At 32.4% G+C, this 19,434-nt stretch overlaps 1 protein-coding gene across 1 annotated transcript in view; it reads right to left on the reverse strand.

Annotated features, from left to right (window-relative positions):
- Positions 1-734: 734 nt before the first annotated feature.
- Positions 735-19,434, reverse strand: part of LOC146995096 (phosphorylated adapter RNA export protein-like) — a 42,361-nt gene continuing 23,661 nt past the window's right edge. The window contains exons 5-6 of the mRNA XM_085825536.1: positions 12,438-12,636; positions 735-2,726 (exon numbers count right to left, since the gene is read on the reverse strand). Of these exons, the coding sequence (XP_085681662.1) occupies positions 2,512-2,726; positions 12,438-12,636 (414 nt within the window). The 3' untranslated portion in view covers positions 735-2,511. The remainder of the gene's footprint in view (positions 2,727-12,437; positions 12,637-19,434) is intronic.

A 19,434-nucleotide genomic window follows, 5' to 3' on the forward strand; every position in this document is an offset into this window, starting at 1 on the left:
TAATTTGCAAAAATACTGTTCCTAAATGAGTTTTAAAAACAGAAATTGAAGCAAAGCTGCTAGCTGATCATTGGTTGAGGTATTTCATCATGACAGTGCTCAGCCCTACATATTGATGAATGTCGGACAAAACTTAATTCTGTATAGCTGAGAACTTTTCGGGTTTCCATGCCTTCAAGTCACTTTAGAAGTCTCTGAATGGCCTGGAGTTCACTTGTTTGGAGACGGTCAAACAGTACTTCGATAACATTTTTATGAATAAACCCATTGACTTTAGAGAGATGACAAAAATGTTTATGTGATGCAATGAAATTTTCTTATGATTTTGTATTCTTCATTCGTATCTATCATCAAAGAACTGCAGAACTTTCCAAACCACCAGTAACAGCATTTTGATACATGTAGAAATAAAATTTTTGTATGTTCATCATTTCCTTATTTTTTAATCTATCATTTTTATATCTGGTGTATAACGTGCACTCGTAAATCATGATTTCATTTTCTTAATTAAAAGTGTGTGTTATATGCTGTAAAATATGGGAATTACCGCCATTCAGTAGGAATTCTAGTATTGTTTATTTTTGAAATGTCATACAGTGCAATAAGTATTCAAAAAAGTTCATAAACTACTGTAATAGATGTATTCAATATATCTATTGAAGTAAAGGATTCAGTCAAAGTATGTCTGTTTAATCTAAAATTTGGAATGAATAACGTGTAGAACTTCCCATATATAGTATAGTATAATAGGCTCCTTTATTATGATAATGTAATGCAACGATTTCAAATACAAATCTTTACATGCTGTGCAAGTAGCCAGAAAGAAATGCACCTTTTGCAAAGCTTTGGCAAACAATGAACTGATTATTACTTTCATTCTTTGTTAGTTATCTTCTATATGTGTTTGTAAATGTCTGTGAACATGAAAAGTTTCAAAGAGATCAGTATTTTATACGCATTAGTTTGAAACTTAATTATTCCTTAATTGACTTCATAAGAAATTACTCATTAAATCTCTATAAAAATTTAGTTTATAAAAATCACACAAACACATACTTTTTATCTATTTCATTATTACATAAAAGTGAATTGCAATACAGTCATAAGTCTTAAATCCGGACTCGTCGAGACTTCGGCGATTCCGGATTATAGACCATCAGTTTAAATCTGGTAAGATGGCATGCAGAAATTATAAAATTAAAAATATGAAACGGTAATTTATGAAATAAGGAGCAATTATGATCTAAAGGGTATCAAAATAAATAAATAAATTAAAAGAAAAAAAAAAAGGGGGGGGCTAAATATTTATTTGTTTACTTTATTAAACATTTCTTTCAATGCGCGCATGCGTACAGCATACGTTACACATAGTCGAAATTAGAAAATTGCAACCAGAAAACTATTTGATGTGTATTCATAATATTTATAATGACGAGGAATTTGATTTAAATCATATCAAAGACGGAGTACATCGAGATGAAATACTACATTTAGTAAGGAATTATAAGCCGAATAAAATAAAAACATCTTCCCTGAAGATAAGGATAGTGCTGACAGATCAACTTCTAGTTCATTGCGACCGCAACGTCCCCCCCCCCCGGCAGAGCAGCCTGAAATTGATAAACAGATTTCGGAATGGTTAGAGAAACAAAGGATATGCCTTTATCCATTTTTTGCAGCAATTCCACTTTTTGTTTGATCGACATCGAAACATGCTTTCGTTTTGTAGATCCTTTGGCAGTTCCAGAATCGAAAATTCTTTTTGACATAATTGAAAGTTCAATTTTACTTTTATAAAATTGCTCTAACAGTCTGCAAAAAATAATAAGCCAGATCCAATTAGAAGATTAAGGAACAGCACAATCTGGAACATTAACTGAAATAGATAATTAGATAATTTTAGCTTAGCTTATACCGTCTGTTATACATTAAACATGCATGCATTATGCGCAAGCGTAAACGCATATGCGCATGTGTAAAGGTATTATGCACAAGCGTCAACACATTATGCGTTGTCGCATGCGCAGAAAGTATGCAGCTTTGAGGTCCGTATTATGGATGTCCGGAATGATTAAAGACTTTTGACTGTATAATGATTTTTATGACATAGAAATGAATTGCAAAATAATGTTTTTCACAAACATTGATCTTTTTAAATAAAAAAATTTATAAAAAAATTCTAAACAAACTTATCATACATTTTGAACAATTGAAGTTATGATTTTACTCTCTGATAGAATAAAAATACAGTTAATTTTCTTTTCAAGATTCTGTATAATTCACTTAAATTTTAAACATAATCAAATTCTACACAAAGCACAGATGGACTATACCTTATATTTTATCATATTTTAAACACCTACATAGTAATTTTCACAGAAAAAAAAAAAAAAAAAAATATCAATTAACCCACTGAAATTATTTAATTTAAAGAATGCTAATCTTAACTGTGTATTTCAAAACATCATAACTGAACAACATTCTTCATTTTTATGTATTGTAGCTCATGCATCAGTCTAGTATTTCACCATCTTCTAGATCTTCTTTTGTTGGATTAACAGCATGATTGTCTAATATTGCAGAACTAAGCTTATCTGTTTCTATGGAATTGCCTACGGCATTTTGTTCTAAAAGTGATTCTTCTTCCATGTCTTTTGAATCCATATCCATTTGTTCATCAAGCATCATTTCTCCAGACTCCTCCAATTGTTTAGTATTTTTATCACCTAAATAAGTAAAAATTTATATTTTATGTACTGCATTTGTTTTAATTGATGATCAACACCTCAAATTAAATATTCTCAGTATTTTGAACCAAATGTTGTAGCCTTTTTATATGACGCATATTCAAATAGCATCTTCCTTTTTAATAAAACAAGATACATTTACAAACAAGATTTAGCATGAAATTTGACACTAAGCAATTACCTTGCCCCCCCCCCAAATTTTTTTGTGACCCAGTCAGCACTTGTACCACATGTACAATAACATGCTTCGCCCCCTTAATTTTTATTTGCTTGTCAATATGGAAGTCAATGATAATTATACATCTTTCAAGTTATCACTGTTATCTAAATGCTGACAGTCTAAGACTAGGAATTTGTTGTAAAAAGTGCTGAATGTTAACAATTTGTTCGCATCTGACATAGAAATGATAGACCAAAGTCTGATCAGCAAAGTGCATCCAAATATTGTCTCAAAACAAAAGATTGTTAGCATTTAACATCATTTTTTTTAAAATAAAAATTCTATACTCGGAGTGGCTAACAAGTCGATCATAGCTGAGAGAAGATTATTTCAACATGCAAAGGCAGCTTAGTCAAGACTCACAAAAACAATGAATCATGATGAAGAGCATGGAATTTTTTATTGCAAGTCATGAGATAACTTATAATATACTAAAACAATTTTAAACAAATTTTAGGATTTTGCAATTATGTGAAATCCTAACCATCCTAAATCATATCTATTGTCTAAATCTACATCATATCTATTGTCTAAAGACACGCATGTCACCATCTAATTTATAAAGCCAGTTGTTAGAATTGATTTGTTAAATTATTTGTACAGGACAATTGACTATTTTCTCCAGAAAAGTCACTAGCCTGGATTAGAGCTATGTCAAAAGAGTTGGTGATACTGAACGAGAGCTTTTAAGAAAAGCTCTCATTCAGTATCACCAACACAAAAAGTATTCCTACATATTTTTCCTAGGTAAAACATTCAGCAATTTCTTAGGTTAAAAGTTGGAAATTAGAATGATAAAAAGAAAAAAAGTTATGATCCGAGGATTGAAATTTCAAATCTTCTTGAAGATTTGTAGGATCTAAAATTCAGATATAAAATCCTTAAAAAATAAAATGTAACTGATAATTGTGTTCACATCTAAAGAATTAAATCAGTTGTTTAGTGCCAATTTGATCTCAGTGTGTTGAATAACTATATGGGAAAAAAACTAAACTATTTTTTGTGCAAAATCCTGAAAATTTTGACAGATTATTTTAAAAGAATTTGCTTTTTCAAATAGCATATGCACAAGCCAATTTCTCTCCATAAAGCTATCCTTCTCCTTATCCTTGTGTGCTTGGTCATATTCAAATAAACAAAAAAGCAATCAAACAAACCTTTCTCGAACAGCAATTTCTCTGTAGCATATGCTGTCCCATTTTACCTGGTTTCTTGTTTCTAGAAAACTACACATGAATTAAAAATTAAGAAAAATCACTGGACCTATTTTCCAAACTAATGCTTTATTCTTCACTCAGATGAAGAACCCTATTATGTTTTCATATTCATAAAGACCATTACGATCCATTCTTTTGATTTTAGTTTATTTCTGCTAACCTATCAACAGTTTAAAAATTTGGGATGGAAATCAGAAGGAATGCTTAGTTTCTATCTGGAAAACAAATCAGTCGCATCTTAAAATCTCAGGTATAAACTTTTCCGATTACAGAGCAGGAGAAATATAAAAATTCTTATTTTTATGTAACAACAATTAATTACAACAACAACAGGGGGAAAAAAGGAAATAAGAAAAGGGAGGAAGGAAAATGCAGAATTTACTTTAAATGCTTCTTTTACATGTGTTTCCTATTAAAAAAAAAAAAAAAAAAAAATGTAAATATGTAACTGTGGCTTTTAGAAAAATCTACTAGCGGCTCTCAAAACTTTCTACATCCTAAATATGTAGTAGAATTTTCTTACTCAGGGTTCATAGCCACATTTTAGTTAAAAAAATAAGCACCTATAAGCACTTTTCAAGCACATTTTAAGGAAAAAATAAGCACCTGTCTAATTACATTATATACAACTGCATAACCTTAAAAGAAAAATTAGACTTGTAATTTAAAATATGAGCAATGCAATATTTATTAAGAGAATGAGCATTACCTCAACAATGGAAAACAATTAACTTTTTTTTTTTAATTTTAAATGACAGTTCAATTTACAGAATTAGTTTACAATGAGAGGAAAAAAAAACTATGCAGAACTAAACTATATTACAAAATTTAATGATGATATTTCAGTTGAAAATAAAGAAAATAAATAATAATAAGCCATATTAATTGTATTCGTTTGGCACCTAATAATAAATACAATTTATTTTTGCACTCATATTAATATTTAAATAATTTAACTTAAATCAAAATTCTGAACATTTTCTAAATTTTCATTGCATAACAGTTTTCCCTTAACATATATCCCAAGCAAAGTAATTTAAGTAAAAAAGAGGCACATTTCTGAAATAAGAAGACGGGAAATTGTTTCATTCAGTCATCCTTTAACAGTAAAATCTTAACTAACCAGCATACTCGGAAATTCCCGAATTTTCCGGATAGTAACTGGAAAAAGAGGAGTGGGGGAGATTGCAGCCATTCTTTAGATTTAAATTTAGGCTAAATAAATGATTTTGACATTTCGATATGTGCATCATATAAAAACCAACAGAACTGAGAAATATTCCGCTTAGAAAGCACAGTAAAACTCTTTTAAGTGTTCATAAACAAATCTCAGACTGAACATCAAAATTAATTATCAATGCAAAATATCGCAAACGTTATTGCGCAATACGTGCGGCGTAATTCTTCCATATGTGATATTACGCAATTGGAATCAACACCTGTCGGTATTCGGAGAAAGAAGAACTAAATAAAGGAAAAGGAAGACTTACTAATCTGGGGTGTTTCTGATTCTAATTTTCAACAGACTGTATTAAATTTCCGGAATAGAATCAATATTCGCTTGGGTTGGATAGACCGCAAAAACTTTTAGTCCTATTCAATCCAGATTGGACAGTGACAAAAAAAAAAAAAAAAAAAAAGTCTGCTGCTTCAATACCAGAGATTTTGCGGAGAAACTCCCAACCTCCGTACTGTATAATGTATTGGCAAAGAAAATGAAATTATTTTGACTATTCGATTACTTTCCTTTTATTTAAGCCATTCCGAATATTATTCCTTAGAAAGCTAATCTGTGTAAAAACACACCCATTTTTGGAAGTTTATCTATACTTCAGCAGTTACTGCAATTATATTATTATAAATATTCATAAATATGCTCATAATATAAGCGTAAGAATCATAATAAACACGAATATGAACTGACCATGCGGAACGAGAATGCAAATTTATTAAAATCTTGATAGAAATTCAAACGTGTGTAGTATTTGGGTGGGACGAAAAGAATACCGAATGTACCGGAATTTTCTACGTTTTCGCAATTCTTTGCGAAACAGACGTGCACCTGTCTGTACTCTCGCGCGCACCATAGGTTACATTAATGCAGAGGAAGGGGGGAAAAGCAATTTTCGGGAGTATGATTCACCATCTGACGCTGCATATAAGGAAAAAAAGTTGTTTATTTAGTTTTGGCTTTGGTACGGGGGAAAAAATGCGCGTTCATTAAAAACAAAGGATTAAAAAAAAGCACTAAAAGCAAAAAATAAGCACTAAAAACAAAAAAATAAGGGCTTTAAAGAAAAAGTAAGCACCTATAAGGGCCTTTATATTTTATTTTCAAATATAAGGACTTATAAGCACTTGTAAGGACCGCTACGAACCCTGTTACTGTTATGAAGTTTGGCCACCCCTGTACATACAAATTACCATCATGCTGGCAAGAGGTCATAAGTAACGTCATAAAGTACATTGTACAATAAAAATTATTTAAGATATGAAAAATATATTAATTTCTTTCATTTCCCAAATACAGTACACTCCCGATTATCCGCAGAATTGGATGGCGTGGCAGCCGCGGATAACAAAAATTGTGGATAATCCGAAAAAAGCTAAAAACAGGTGTAGCAAAAGAGAAAGCAGTCATTCCAACTTTGAAAAATCATTTCATGTACAATAAAACGTAAAATAAACAGCAGGAAATGTTTAACTAACGCTAAATATTTTAGTATATCACTCAAAACTAACCTAAAATGCATTTTGTTAATGAAAACAGAAAAGTGCTTTGTACTTACGAGAGGCGTCAAGGAGACACAGGAAAATTAATACATATGTACCATTTTAATACTGTAATGTATTATGTAATTACAAAAGCATAACTGTAAAACTACACCTTTTTGAAGAAATCAGTCATTTGTGTTTGCTTCTTGCTTTGGAAGCATTTTCTCTTGATCCGAGATTGCATTTTTCGTAGCATAAGTTTCTAGCCAACTCTGCGTCATCTTGTTCTTCCAAATGGCTCAGCAGTCCGTCGACTTGTTGTAAAGCCACTTCGTGAGTCTTCCACATCTGCATAGTGGGCTCTTCTTCACCTTCATTCTCGGTCTCTCCCCTTGTTTTCTTCACAATTTCATCATCAAGCATTTGAAGCCAAGTTCGTTGACGTCACACTCCAACCACTCATTAATGTTTTCAGCATCAACGTTCTCACTATATTGGTAAGAGTTGCTGTAGGCGTGTCTGCATCTTCATTCTCTTCTTCATAACTTAAAGGGGTTAGGTTGTTGTTGGCTTCAATATTAGGCATGAGTTTTCTCCATGATTTTATGAGGGTTGACGGTTTCACTGAGTCCCATGCAGATGCAATATCGTAGATGCTGTCCAAGATTGTGTAGTGTTTCCAAAACTCTTTCAGATCATAATCTTCTTCAATTTTGGTCATTAGCAGCTTGGCTCAGTATGTTCTCTTCATTTTTGCAATGACTCCTTGGTCCATGGGTTGGATTCGCGCAGTAACGTTTGGGGGGAGAAACTTTGCAAAAATTTGTCCATCAGAAGACTTTAGCATGCTTGTTGCTGGATGAGAAGGTGCGTTGTCGATCAATAGCACAGATTTTCCAGGCAGGTTTTTCGATTTAAGATGTTTGCACACTTGAAGAACAAAGATTTTTTTGAACCATTCTTGAAAAATGTTTCAGTTCATCGTACCTTTTTTTTGGTTAAAGTAATCAACGGGCAAATTTTCTATCCTTGTGCCTTTGAAAGATCTCGGTTTTTTTGACTTTCCAATAACAACAAGTCCAAGTCCACTGGTAGCATTACTGCAAGACATGATAGCGATCCTTTCCTTTGCTGCTTTTATGACCCGCCGCTTTACTTTCACTTTCAAATGCTAAAGTGCGAGAGGGAAGGCATTTCCAAAAAAGTCCCAATTCGTCGGTATTGTAAATTTGTTCAAAAGATAGCTCTTCTTTTAAAACAAATTTTTCAAATTGATGGTGGAAATCGTCGACTGCTTGTTGGTCACCACTAAGTTTCTCCCCATGAAGTCCAATTTCTCGAATTCCATGTCGCTGCTTAAAACGAGTCAACCAGCCAGAAGACGCATCAAAATTTCCTTTCAGGCCTAACAACTCAAAAAAGGTTTTTTGCTTTCACCGCAATGATAGGACCTTTTACAGGAGTACACTCTTTTCAAAGTTGAGCTAACCACTCTGTCAATGCCGTGTCTAGCTCATCAAAATTTTTATAGTTTTTCACGTTTTCATTGTGGAAGCTGTGTCCGACATTGATGCAAAGTTCACCAGTTTGTCTTTTTGCTTTAGAATGTCACGCACTGTTGTTTCCGCGATTCCGTAATCCAATTGCACCTGCTGCCTTTTAGCGTCGTTTGCTACTTTAGAAATTAATTCTTTTTTTTTTTTTTTTTTTTTTTTGCGCAATCGTCAACACAACCTTCTTTCATTTTCCTGACATTTTAAATCGGTAACGAAAAACACAAAACCAAAAAGCGCAAGCACTGAATACAATAAAAGATAAGAAATTAACTCCGACAGGTATGAAAACACTATCAGGCTTAAACTATCAATGACGAGTGGGAGGAAGTGGACGTGTCAGTAAGATTAAGACGAGAGAGTGCGGTGGAGCGGGCACTGCAAGGATGAGTAAGAAATCGCTTACTCATCAGAGGGGAAGGTTCCGAAAAGGCCTGGGATATTTTTGCAATAAATAAGCAAGATGTTAGCAAATTTAATGTTTCGCTCAGTTTTGTGAAAACTTTTATTATCTTTGCTTTACGCTTGTAAAAAAAAAAAAAAAAAAAAAAAAAAAAAAACACGTTGTGCGGCAGGTGCGTATAATCGGGAGTCTACTGTAGACAGATTTTTCTTGTAGATCTTATGTATATTTTAATTATAAGCATGAATTAGAAAACATTCCAGAAAAAATAAATGACATTCTTCATTCAGAAAAATCTTTCAAGACAAAATAAATTTATTTCCTCCTTAAAAATATTTAAATTTATTTCCTATTCCTGCATCCTGCAGATCTTATTAGATGGATAGTGAGTTATTGTTACATCTTAAGTACACACGAAGTACTGAAGAAGATTCAGTTTAGTTTAAAATAAAAAGATAGGCTTTCTTTTTTATTTTAGACTAAACTGAACATAAAGGGAAAACTTATACTAGAGATAAAATCACCACTTGTGAATACACATTCAATGGAATAAGAAATAACCTGTCTCAAAGTATTTTACTGGTATACAATTCAAAACATAGCTTAGCATGAGTGCTAAAGGCAGGATATCAATTTTTAGCAGAGCTGGCAAAAATATACTAACAGCAAATGTGATTGCAGAAGCTTTCTCAATTAAAAGATTCAAAATCCTCAGACAAACTAAATACATTCAAAGTTAAATTGCAGTCTGGTGAGGATAAGGAAAGGAGAAGCTACAATAAAGATTAAAATCATAATACTAGTTTTCACTAACAGAAACAATAAATCATATTTTTTATGAAATCTATCATAGAGAGAAAACAATATCAAGACCATATGTCAATACATCATCTTCCCTTATTACCAAGGCAGGAATGGATGCATGTACTATCAAGTCATAATATGTTAATACTACAAAAACCCTTTTTTTTTGGGGGGGGGTAGTCAGTTACATTTATTTATATTTTCATTTAATTTTTTATACCTTTTCAGCAGGCAATGAAGAACTAAAATTTAATCCATTCTATGTACACTGTGTGTGTGTGGGGGGGGGAAGAGACAGTTCTTTATTTCCCGTTTCACTGGGCCAACTGACAAAATTCAAACTGTGTTTTTCATATCTCAAAAGCTCGACTTAGAATATATATGAGATTTATATAAAGCATTGTTCCAACATAGGTATTTTGACCAAAATCGGACTTTTTCTGAAATAACATACCAATTTTTTTCTATATTTCGATTCTACGACTCAAATTATGCCAGATTGCCAAGTTTTGTAAAAATCACATGAGCAGTTTTTTTTTTTTTTTATTTTAAAAAATTAGTTCTCAAAATTTTAGCTCCTCCATGTTAATTGAATTTGGTAAATTTATTAATATCTCTTTTTTTAGTAAACTTTTTTTATTCTTCCTTTCACATTTCGAAATTTAGGTTCATTCCAAAAAAAAAAATTCCCCCTTTTTATGATTTATTTTTAAAATAATTTTATAAATTTTTTGAAAAAATTTTGAATTATAACCTATAAAATTTTTACCATCATCTTAAGTAGATGTATTTCTAAGCATACCTAGGAAAAAATTAGAGTTTTTTATTCAACATTTTCTAGAATATACATGAATTTACATATTGGTGCATTTTGAAATTTGACATTTATTACAAGCGATAAAAATGCCATGTAGTTTATGCACTTTGTTAAAATTATTTGAAAGTATGAAAGATGACTTTTTTCCCGTCCCTGTATAATGAATAAAAGAAAGGCAAACAGATTGCTATAAATTAAGAAGTTTCCCAAGTGAATTTAAATTTTTAAATTTCTCACCAAAAATTACAAAATTTAATATTCAGGGATAATTTGAATGTAGAATTAAAATATGGGACAATATGGTATGTTATTTTAGAAAAAGTCTCATTTTGTGTAAAAATACCTACATTAGAACAATTCTGTATAAAAATCTAATATATATCCTAAGCCGTGCTTTCGAGACATGAAAAACACTCGTCAATTGGTCCAGTAGAATGGGAACTGTCCTCCTCTTTTTTGCGCAGTGTACTTCTTTAGTCACAACACCACATTTTTTAAAAATATTTTAAAAAACTTTTTTTCCTTATACGAAATACAATTCATCACTAAATACAGACCGTAATACTTATAACTAAATCAACAAATTTAGAATGGTATTTTTAAGACAATAATCATAATGATGAGCTACTATGAAATTCATAAAATGGCTAAGTACATACAAGGTGCCTAGGAAAGTCGCTTTAACTTGAAAATTCTTTCGAATAGACTCAAACCGCATAATAATCTCAATGACAGACAATAACATTAACTGCTAACACAATGTGACAGTTTGCTTTCGAGCTTTTTTTTTTTTTTTTTTTTTTTTTGTGTGTGTGTGATGTTATTAAACTGTATCGAAATAAGTATGTATTTTTTACAATAAAAAGGTGCGTATTTCTTAATATCTATGGCTATTGCTTTCAAACATTTACACAAAATGGAGTGCATCTACTGTGTCTGCAGTCAATACAGGCGACAGTTTATCTTATCCGTGTGAACCAAACGTCATTTTATACTAATTAATTGATGCTGTAAAACTCTTTAATTGAAATTTTTGCTCTATCTCTTTTCGTTTTCGATTTGCAATGCCCATCTTCCAAATTTCGCCACTAGGGGCACTGTTGTATTTTGCATTAGGTTGGCGCAGTCACTTTACTATACCAATAACCTCACTTGCATAGCTGTACCTCTCTTCATTCGCAAGAATTTTCAGTTTAAAGAAACTTTTCTATGCATTCTGCATAAATGTACACGCACACCTACAAATACTTTCTAAGCTCCTGATAAATTTTTTAGTCCAGTTACTTCTAGAGATAGACATATTTCTAAAAGCTATAATTAAATTTTTCTATACAAACCAGCTAATTACAATTAATAAAATGCCTAAAAGACAACTTTTGTTTTATTTGTTACATATTTTACTTTATGAAATTTGGATAAGAGAATTCCCATATTATTTATTATCATTCTTTACACAAAACAGTCAGTCTTGATGTTTAGGTACTGCTCTCGATAGCCATTTTTCTTTTGCAGAAAGAATGCTTAAAATTATTGGAGTTAAATATTTAAAACAAAGTCTTTAGCAGTATGTCATGTAATTAACACACATATCTTAATTTTCTTTTATTTTTCAATATGGGAGTCTAGGAGCGTGCCTATGCAATATCCAAATATTCCCGAAATATCTATGTACAAAAGAGAACTTACACTTCCAAGATACAACGGCCACTTTATAGCGAAAAAAAAAAGCATGCTACTTGAATTATAATGATCTTGCACATTGCTTTTTGTAACATATTGTTTCCGTTTTTGATATTTCCCAACTCTAGCTTATACAATTTCTTTCACAAAAATTTAAAAATTAAGGCTGTTTCATTTTTTAATGATTATGATAGAAAGTTATAATATTTTACTTTCTACTATATTATGTATTAAAATTATTATTACCTTATTAAACATTTTACATCAGATTTAAAATTTACCTTTTGTAGTCTTTGGCTTTTTTTTCTTTTTCTTCCAAGAGGACTGTTTTTTTTTCCTGTTTTGATCATAAAACTTCTTTGCTTCAAAACTTGACATTTCACCTTCAAATATTTTGTTTAGCACTTCCTTGTCTATGCTTTTATCATTTTTAATCAGTTGAAAATAAACACCTCCTGGTGTTCTTCGACGAGTATTATTCTAAAAAAAAAAAAAAAAAGAACAACTTCAGTAGGGTATTTTAAAATTTGGAATACTGGAATGCCTTGTTCTGTGAAAAGGAATAATATGAATATGATAAAACTACTGCACTAAATATTAGTGGATTCATATAAAGAATAGTGTAATGCTCAGTGAATGATAAAATATTGCTTTTTAAATAACTTAAATCATTTTTTTAAAAAATTTTTAACTTCGAAAAGTATTATCAGTCTAAGGGTATATTGTGATGACGAAAACATTAATGAAATGGCACATACAGCACTAAAATATACCATTGTTCAAAAAATTAGGAACACACAAATTATTGTCAATAAAATCAAACCTACATAATAGATATAACTGAAGTTACAAATTAAGTTTTTGACAACACACATGACCATAGATGGCTGAATGACACAGGGTCATGTTCTAAGATGAGTCACACTTCTGTTTCTCCAAGGATAGTCACTGTGTATGAGTGTGGCGTCGATGTGGAGACCAGTCCAAATCGGCAACAATTGTGGAAAGCCCCACAGCGCAACAACGCTGTATCATAGTTTGGGGAACGATTGCGTACGATTCCAGGTCACCTCTAGTTCGTATTCAGTGCACTATAATGGCCCAACTATACATTGATGATGTGCTGTGGCCAGTGACACTCCCCTACCTTCTGGGAGTGCCCAATGTCCTTTATCAGCAGGATAACGCATGATCACACACTGCTCGCATCAGCAAATGTGCTTTGGAAGGTATACAGATGCTTTCCTGGCCACCATTCTCTCTTGATCTCTCACCAATCGAACACATTTGGGATGTGATTGGACACCATTTGCAGACCCTGCCATTGCTGTGTTCAGAACATAAACTGTGGCAAATGGTTGACAGGGAATGAAGAGCTATTCCTCAGGACACCATCTATAGTCTCACTGCCTCTGTACCTAGATGTGTTGCTTCATGCATAGCTGTCCAAGGAGTTACCTTAGTGATTGCTCCATCCAGATCATTATAGACTCAGACGTTGTCGTGCAAGAGCTACAGAGTGTGTGTCCCAGGGAGATAGAAGCAGATTCCATCCTCAAGGAATTTAACGGTCTTCCTAACTGTAGCATGTTAGCCTATGCAGATGATTTCCTCATCATAGTCAATGGGAAATCCAAATTAGAAACCACTACACAGCTTTACTTGGATAAATTCAGTTCCTGTGTACTCTCCCACAAAATAACAATCTTAGCCACCAAGACACAGGCTACCATCATCAGAGCCAATAAACTCCTACAACGCAAGCCACCCATCAAGCTTCAAGGTACTCCAGTTAAAATCGTTCTGCAACTAAAATACCTTGGCCTTGTGATTGATCATAAACTTTCATGGCACCCGCACATCAGATATGTTAAAAAACAGAACTGGCTTTTTAAATAACCATATGAAATGAACTTCAGCGCCCTCTTGCAGAGTAGCCTCAAGATTGCTCGAAGACTGGTATCTCACTGTGACTCAGCACATCAGATTACATGGAGCAGGAATATGGGCAGATAATTTGAATATGCATGAACAATGCTTACTATAATCTCTGCAATGCCCACATCTTCTACAAATTAGCACGGGACACAGGACAACCTCCACGGTGGCATTACAAGTGCTTCTGTCCCTGGATCTAGTAGCAGAATGCGAGGTCAGCCCTTTCATGTGTTCTTCGACTATGACAGACTGATAAGTTATGGGGTACCACTTACCTGGATTATGAAAAAAAAACTTTTTGATTTCCCATAGCTTTACATGATCTGAACTCTAATATCGATATCAATCTTTTTCCCCATGCGATAATTAGCTGGTGATCTATACAGATGGATCTTGAACAGAGTGTGGAATTAGAATTTTACACAAAGGTAAAGCAAGTACAAACATGGAAAAAAGAGCTTGAATCATAATAATTCAGTGTTTCAAGCAGAATTAACAGCAATTAACAAGGCACTCAACCTGCCAAAAGAGTTCAACTCCAGAGTCACAATATATAGTGATTCACTCTCGAGTCTTAAGGCAATAGGAAGCATGCCTATTTGCCATTCAGTCAACTTTGACAAGCAAAAGTCTCTGTTCAATGTTCCCCAGGCTTTATATCCAGTCCTGTGTTGGGTTCCTGCTTACACAGGCATTATAGGAAACAAACAAGTGGACACAATTGCTAAATTAGCAGCAACAGTTTAAATCTTCCTGAGCATTACCTGCTACTGCCGAACTCATATCTTAAAAAGATAACTTCTGAGCAACTGATTAACAAATGGCAAGATAGATGGCATACCTCCACAACAGCTAGGAGGATCTTTAAGTTTATTCCACAAGTTACCACAACCATGCTGTCCTATTCGTCGACACTGAAAACCTTCCTGTCGGGCCACGGCTCCTTCTTAAATTATTTACAACACTTTGGACTTACGGATAATGATATGTCCAAAGTGTATCATATCCATAAGATATGATACACTTTGGACTAATGCATAATACATTTAAGCATGCGCATATTCATTTACGCATGCATGATGAATGTATAACGGATGGTATAAGCTAAGCTAAAATTGTCTATTTCAGTTAATGTTGCAGATTGTGTTGTTCCTTAATCTTCTAATTGGATCCGACTTATTATTTTTTGCAAACTGTTAGAGCAATTTTATAAAATTAACCTTGAACTTTCGATTATGCCAAAAAGAATTTCCGATTCTTGAGCTGCCAAAGGATCTACAAAGCAAAAGCATGTTTTGATGTCCTTTAAACAAAAAGTGGTATTGCTGCAAAAGATGGATAAAGACATGAAGAAAGTGACAGAGGGGTGATTTGTTTCTCTAAGCATTCTGATATATGTTTATCAATTTCATGCTGCTCTGCGGGAGGTCGCGGCTCGCAATGAACTGGAAGTTGATCTGTCAGCATTATCCTCATCTTCAGGGCAGATGTTTTTATTTTATTCAGCTTATAATTCCTTACTAAATGTAGTGTGTCATCTCGATGTACTCCGATATGATTTAACTCAATTTCCTCATCTACGTATTTGATGTGTATTCGTGATATTTATAATGACGAGGAAATTGAGTTAAATCATATCGGAGTACATCGAGATGAAACACTACATTTAGTAAGGAATTATAAGCCAAATAAAGTTTCTGGTTGCAATTTTCTAATTTCGACTATGCGTAATGTATGTTTTACGCATGTGCATTAAAAGAAATGTTTAATAAAGTAAACAAATAAATATTAAGTTTTTTTTTTGTAAATTTTGATACCCTTTAGATCATAATTGCATTTTATTTCATAAATTACGGTTTAATATTTTTAATTTTATAATTTCTGCATGCCATCTTACCAGATTTAAACTGATGATCGATAATCCGGAATCGCTGAAGTCCCGACTAGTCCGGATTAAAGACTTTTGAGTGTATAAGTTATCTTTTTGTTCAGGAAGAAACACCATTAAACAATTTTATTATCTGATACACCTCAAACCTCTTATTCTGATTTTCAACCCCTTTAGCTTCCTAAGGGCTCCTTTTTAATTTTTGGATAAATTTTAGTTTGCATCTAAAATGGGCCTTAGAAATAATTTCCCTCCTTGCACCAACAGTGAAAATTTATTTTGGAAATAACCTGTTTGTGTATCCTAACCCAGAGGGCAAATTTCACCTGCCTTCTCTAGTCTTTCATCTGAAATTAACAAAGAATTAAAAAGAATTTCCCTAAAGAAAAAAAAACAATGCTTTCAAATCAGCAGTTTTTATGATTACACTGAGAGATGGACCTTAAGTGCATTTCCATTTTAGGTGAGCTTTCCCTTTGTGTGACCTTATCACACCATACAAAGGGAAGAAGGCGTGACTCCCGAATGACAAATTAGTTGTCAATCACCTCTTTTCATTTTTCTTGCATTCTAGGATTTTGGAAAACACAAAGCACTGGACGTCTTTTGGAGGCTAATATGCCACAATTAACCCCTACACTTGTGTAAATTTTTTACCCCAGACAGTAATTTTGAAATAGATGAGTCTTTCTGTTGGGAAAAGGTGAAGTGCTGAAATAAAAATTTTAGCTATACAGAGATGAATGAAACTTGAGTAGAGCAAACAAAGAATAAAAAGAAACTAGTATACTTGTATTCAGTCCTAGCGCAGGGTCAGTAAACTCCCCATCCCTTCATGAATATAATATTGAATTCTAAACAACTTATAAATTAATCATAAAAAATTATTACATCATGAACTGTTATAATATAAAGAAATTCTGTCGGTGCTGCCATCTATTGGTGCGGGCGAAAGTATATATTATATACCGTTTTTAAAATCATATAAATAATCTATTAATTATCACTTCTGACTGAAATGAAGTAAATATATAAGATTTAGCATGTGTACGTCATATATTCAGCAAATTTGAATTTTTTCTACCAGTCCAATAAAATTTATCAATCTTCAAACATAATACATTGGAACGAGGTATATTAATTTCATAACTGCAAAATATTGAACATTCATAGCATGGTGCTGCCATTTAGAATCAAAAGAAAACTCTAGAAACTTATGATTATAGCTTTTGGCATTGAAAAATTAGCATTTTTTAGGAGGTTAAAAAATTGACAAACAACTGCTATATTTTATATATCAGTGCCCTTCAAAGGGTTAAAAAAACTGCGGAAAGGTACTGAAAGGAGTGGACACTCCACTTATTAAAATATCAAAGTGCACATCGTAAAGGTAACACAAATTTGCAAATGACATTCACATTATTGCTAATAACCCCAACTGTATTGATACATGTAATATATTACATACAATTATAGGTAATGTAACAAACATTGTTTTAAAAGTATGCCTTAGATAACGTAGTGCAAATTAAGTTAATGTACTGCCTTAATTGTAATATGCAAATTGAATGTTATATAGTATTTGTTAATGCATTTACCTCTCAATGTAGCACAACGCCAAGTCATGGTAATGGCAAATGTCAAAGTACTATAATACAAATTGAATGTAAATTATGTGATTAAGTGAACTATGTCTTTGAAAGCCAGCTAATGCAAATGCTAATACAGTACAAAGTCCGTAATCCGGACCTCAAAGCCACAAAAATTTTTTTTGTTGTATGCTTTACGCATGCGCGTAAAGAATGCGCATACATTACACGCCCTATACTTCCATAGTCATAACACCTTGGTTCTTTACTCTTATTAGGTATAGCGTGTGCTTTACTTTGTGTGTTAGTACTTGAACAACCCTTATTCTTCATATCTAAAATGCAGATTTTCTCATAAATTTTTAATTTCACTTTGAATTTAGAAATAGTTTTACACCCATACAAAATAATTTTGTTACTACTCTGATCCAGTATCCCATTGATTACATAATCAAGAATTGATGAATCATCAACAGAACCACGACTGGCTATTTCATGCATGGCAATTAAATATTCAGAAAGGCATTCACCAGGTTTTAAGTGTCGTTTAAGTTCAGACACAGTCTAAATGAACCAAATTTTTTTCTACTTAGCACGATATAACTTGCGAAATCAGAACAACTTGGCTTAATGATTTGTTTCTCTAACCATTCCGAAATCTGTTTATCAATTTCACGCTGCTCTGCGGGGAGGGAAGGGGGTACGTCATGGCACGCAATAAACTGAAAGTTGATTTGTCAGAACTATCCTCAACTTCAGGGCAGATATTTTTATTTTATTCGGCTTATAATTCCTTACTAAATGTAGTATTTCATCTCGATGTATTCCGTCTTTCATATGATTTAAATCATTTTTTCGTCATTATAAATATCACGAATACACATCAAATAGTTTCCTGGTTGCAATTTTCTAATTTCGACTACGCGTAATGTATGCTTCACGCATGTGCACGTTGAAAGAAATGTTTACTAAAGTAAACAAATAAATATTAAGCTTTTTACTTTTGTAAAATTTAATAACCTTTAGATCATAATTGCTCTTTATTTCATAAATTATGGTTTCATATTTTTAATTGTATAATTTCTGCATGCCATCTTACCAGATTTAAATTGATGATCTATAATTCAGAAACACCCTAATCCGGAATCGCTGAAGTCTGGATTACGGACTTTGTACTGGATTAGTATAAGCAAATACGATTTATATTACTATGTCTTCGTAAGCCATCCAATGCAAATGTTAATATTATTATAAGCAAATAATTCTGTAACAAACAAATGTATTTGTAACTTGCCGAACATTTGTCAAAAAGATGACAAAATATATTTAAAGCTATGACTTTATAAATCTTATTATGTCCCCAAAATGCTCGTTGAACTGCCAGCTCTGTGTGCTGCAGGTTTGTAGATTTTCTATTGATCAGGTTCATAATTCCGCTTGGAACATCCTTGGGTCGGAAGCCTAGTCAGTAGTGAGCTGATGTTGTTGTCGCTCTGTATTATGCATACCATTTCAAAATAAAGATAATTTATTTTTGTATATTTTTATTGTCATTGTCTTTATTAATATTGATTTTTATTGTATTTTCTTTATTCTCATTATTATATTATTTTATTTCCTTTTCATCATCATCTTTTCTGTTTTGTTGACAATACTGTTAGAATTTACATTTAATTTTTTCACAAATTCATAAAATTTACTCCAATCCATTATAAGTTTTCTATAAGATTATGGTGCCCTACTTAATGATGCATTAAAAAGAGTATGAAACAGCAATTTTCACTCAATATTCAATCCTTTCTGCAAATGTTATTTTTCGTCTGGCTAAAGACATAAGCACTGACCCATTTTCAAGCTAAGAAG

Source organism: Stegodyphus dumicola, chromosome 10, assembly GCF_044657685.1.
Source record: "Stegodyphus dumicola isolate Sdum_Otavi_A_Nest chromosome 10, ASM4465768v1".
Taxonomy (NCBI): Eukaryota; Metazoa; Arthropoda; class Arachnida; order Araneae; family Eresidae; genus Stegodyphus; species Stegodyphus dumicola.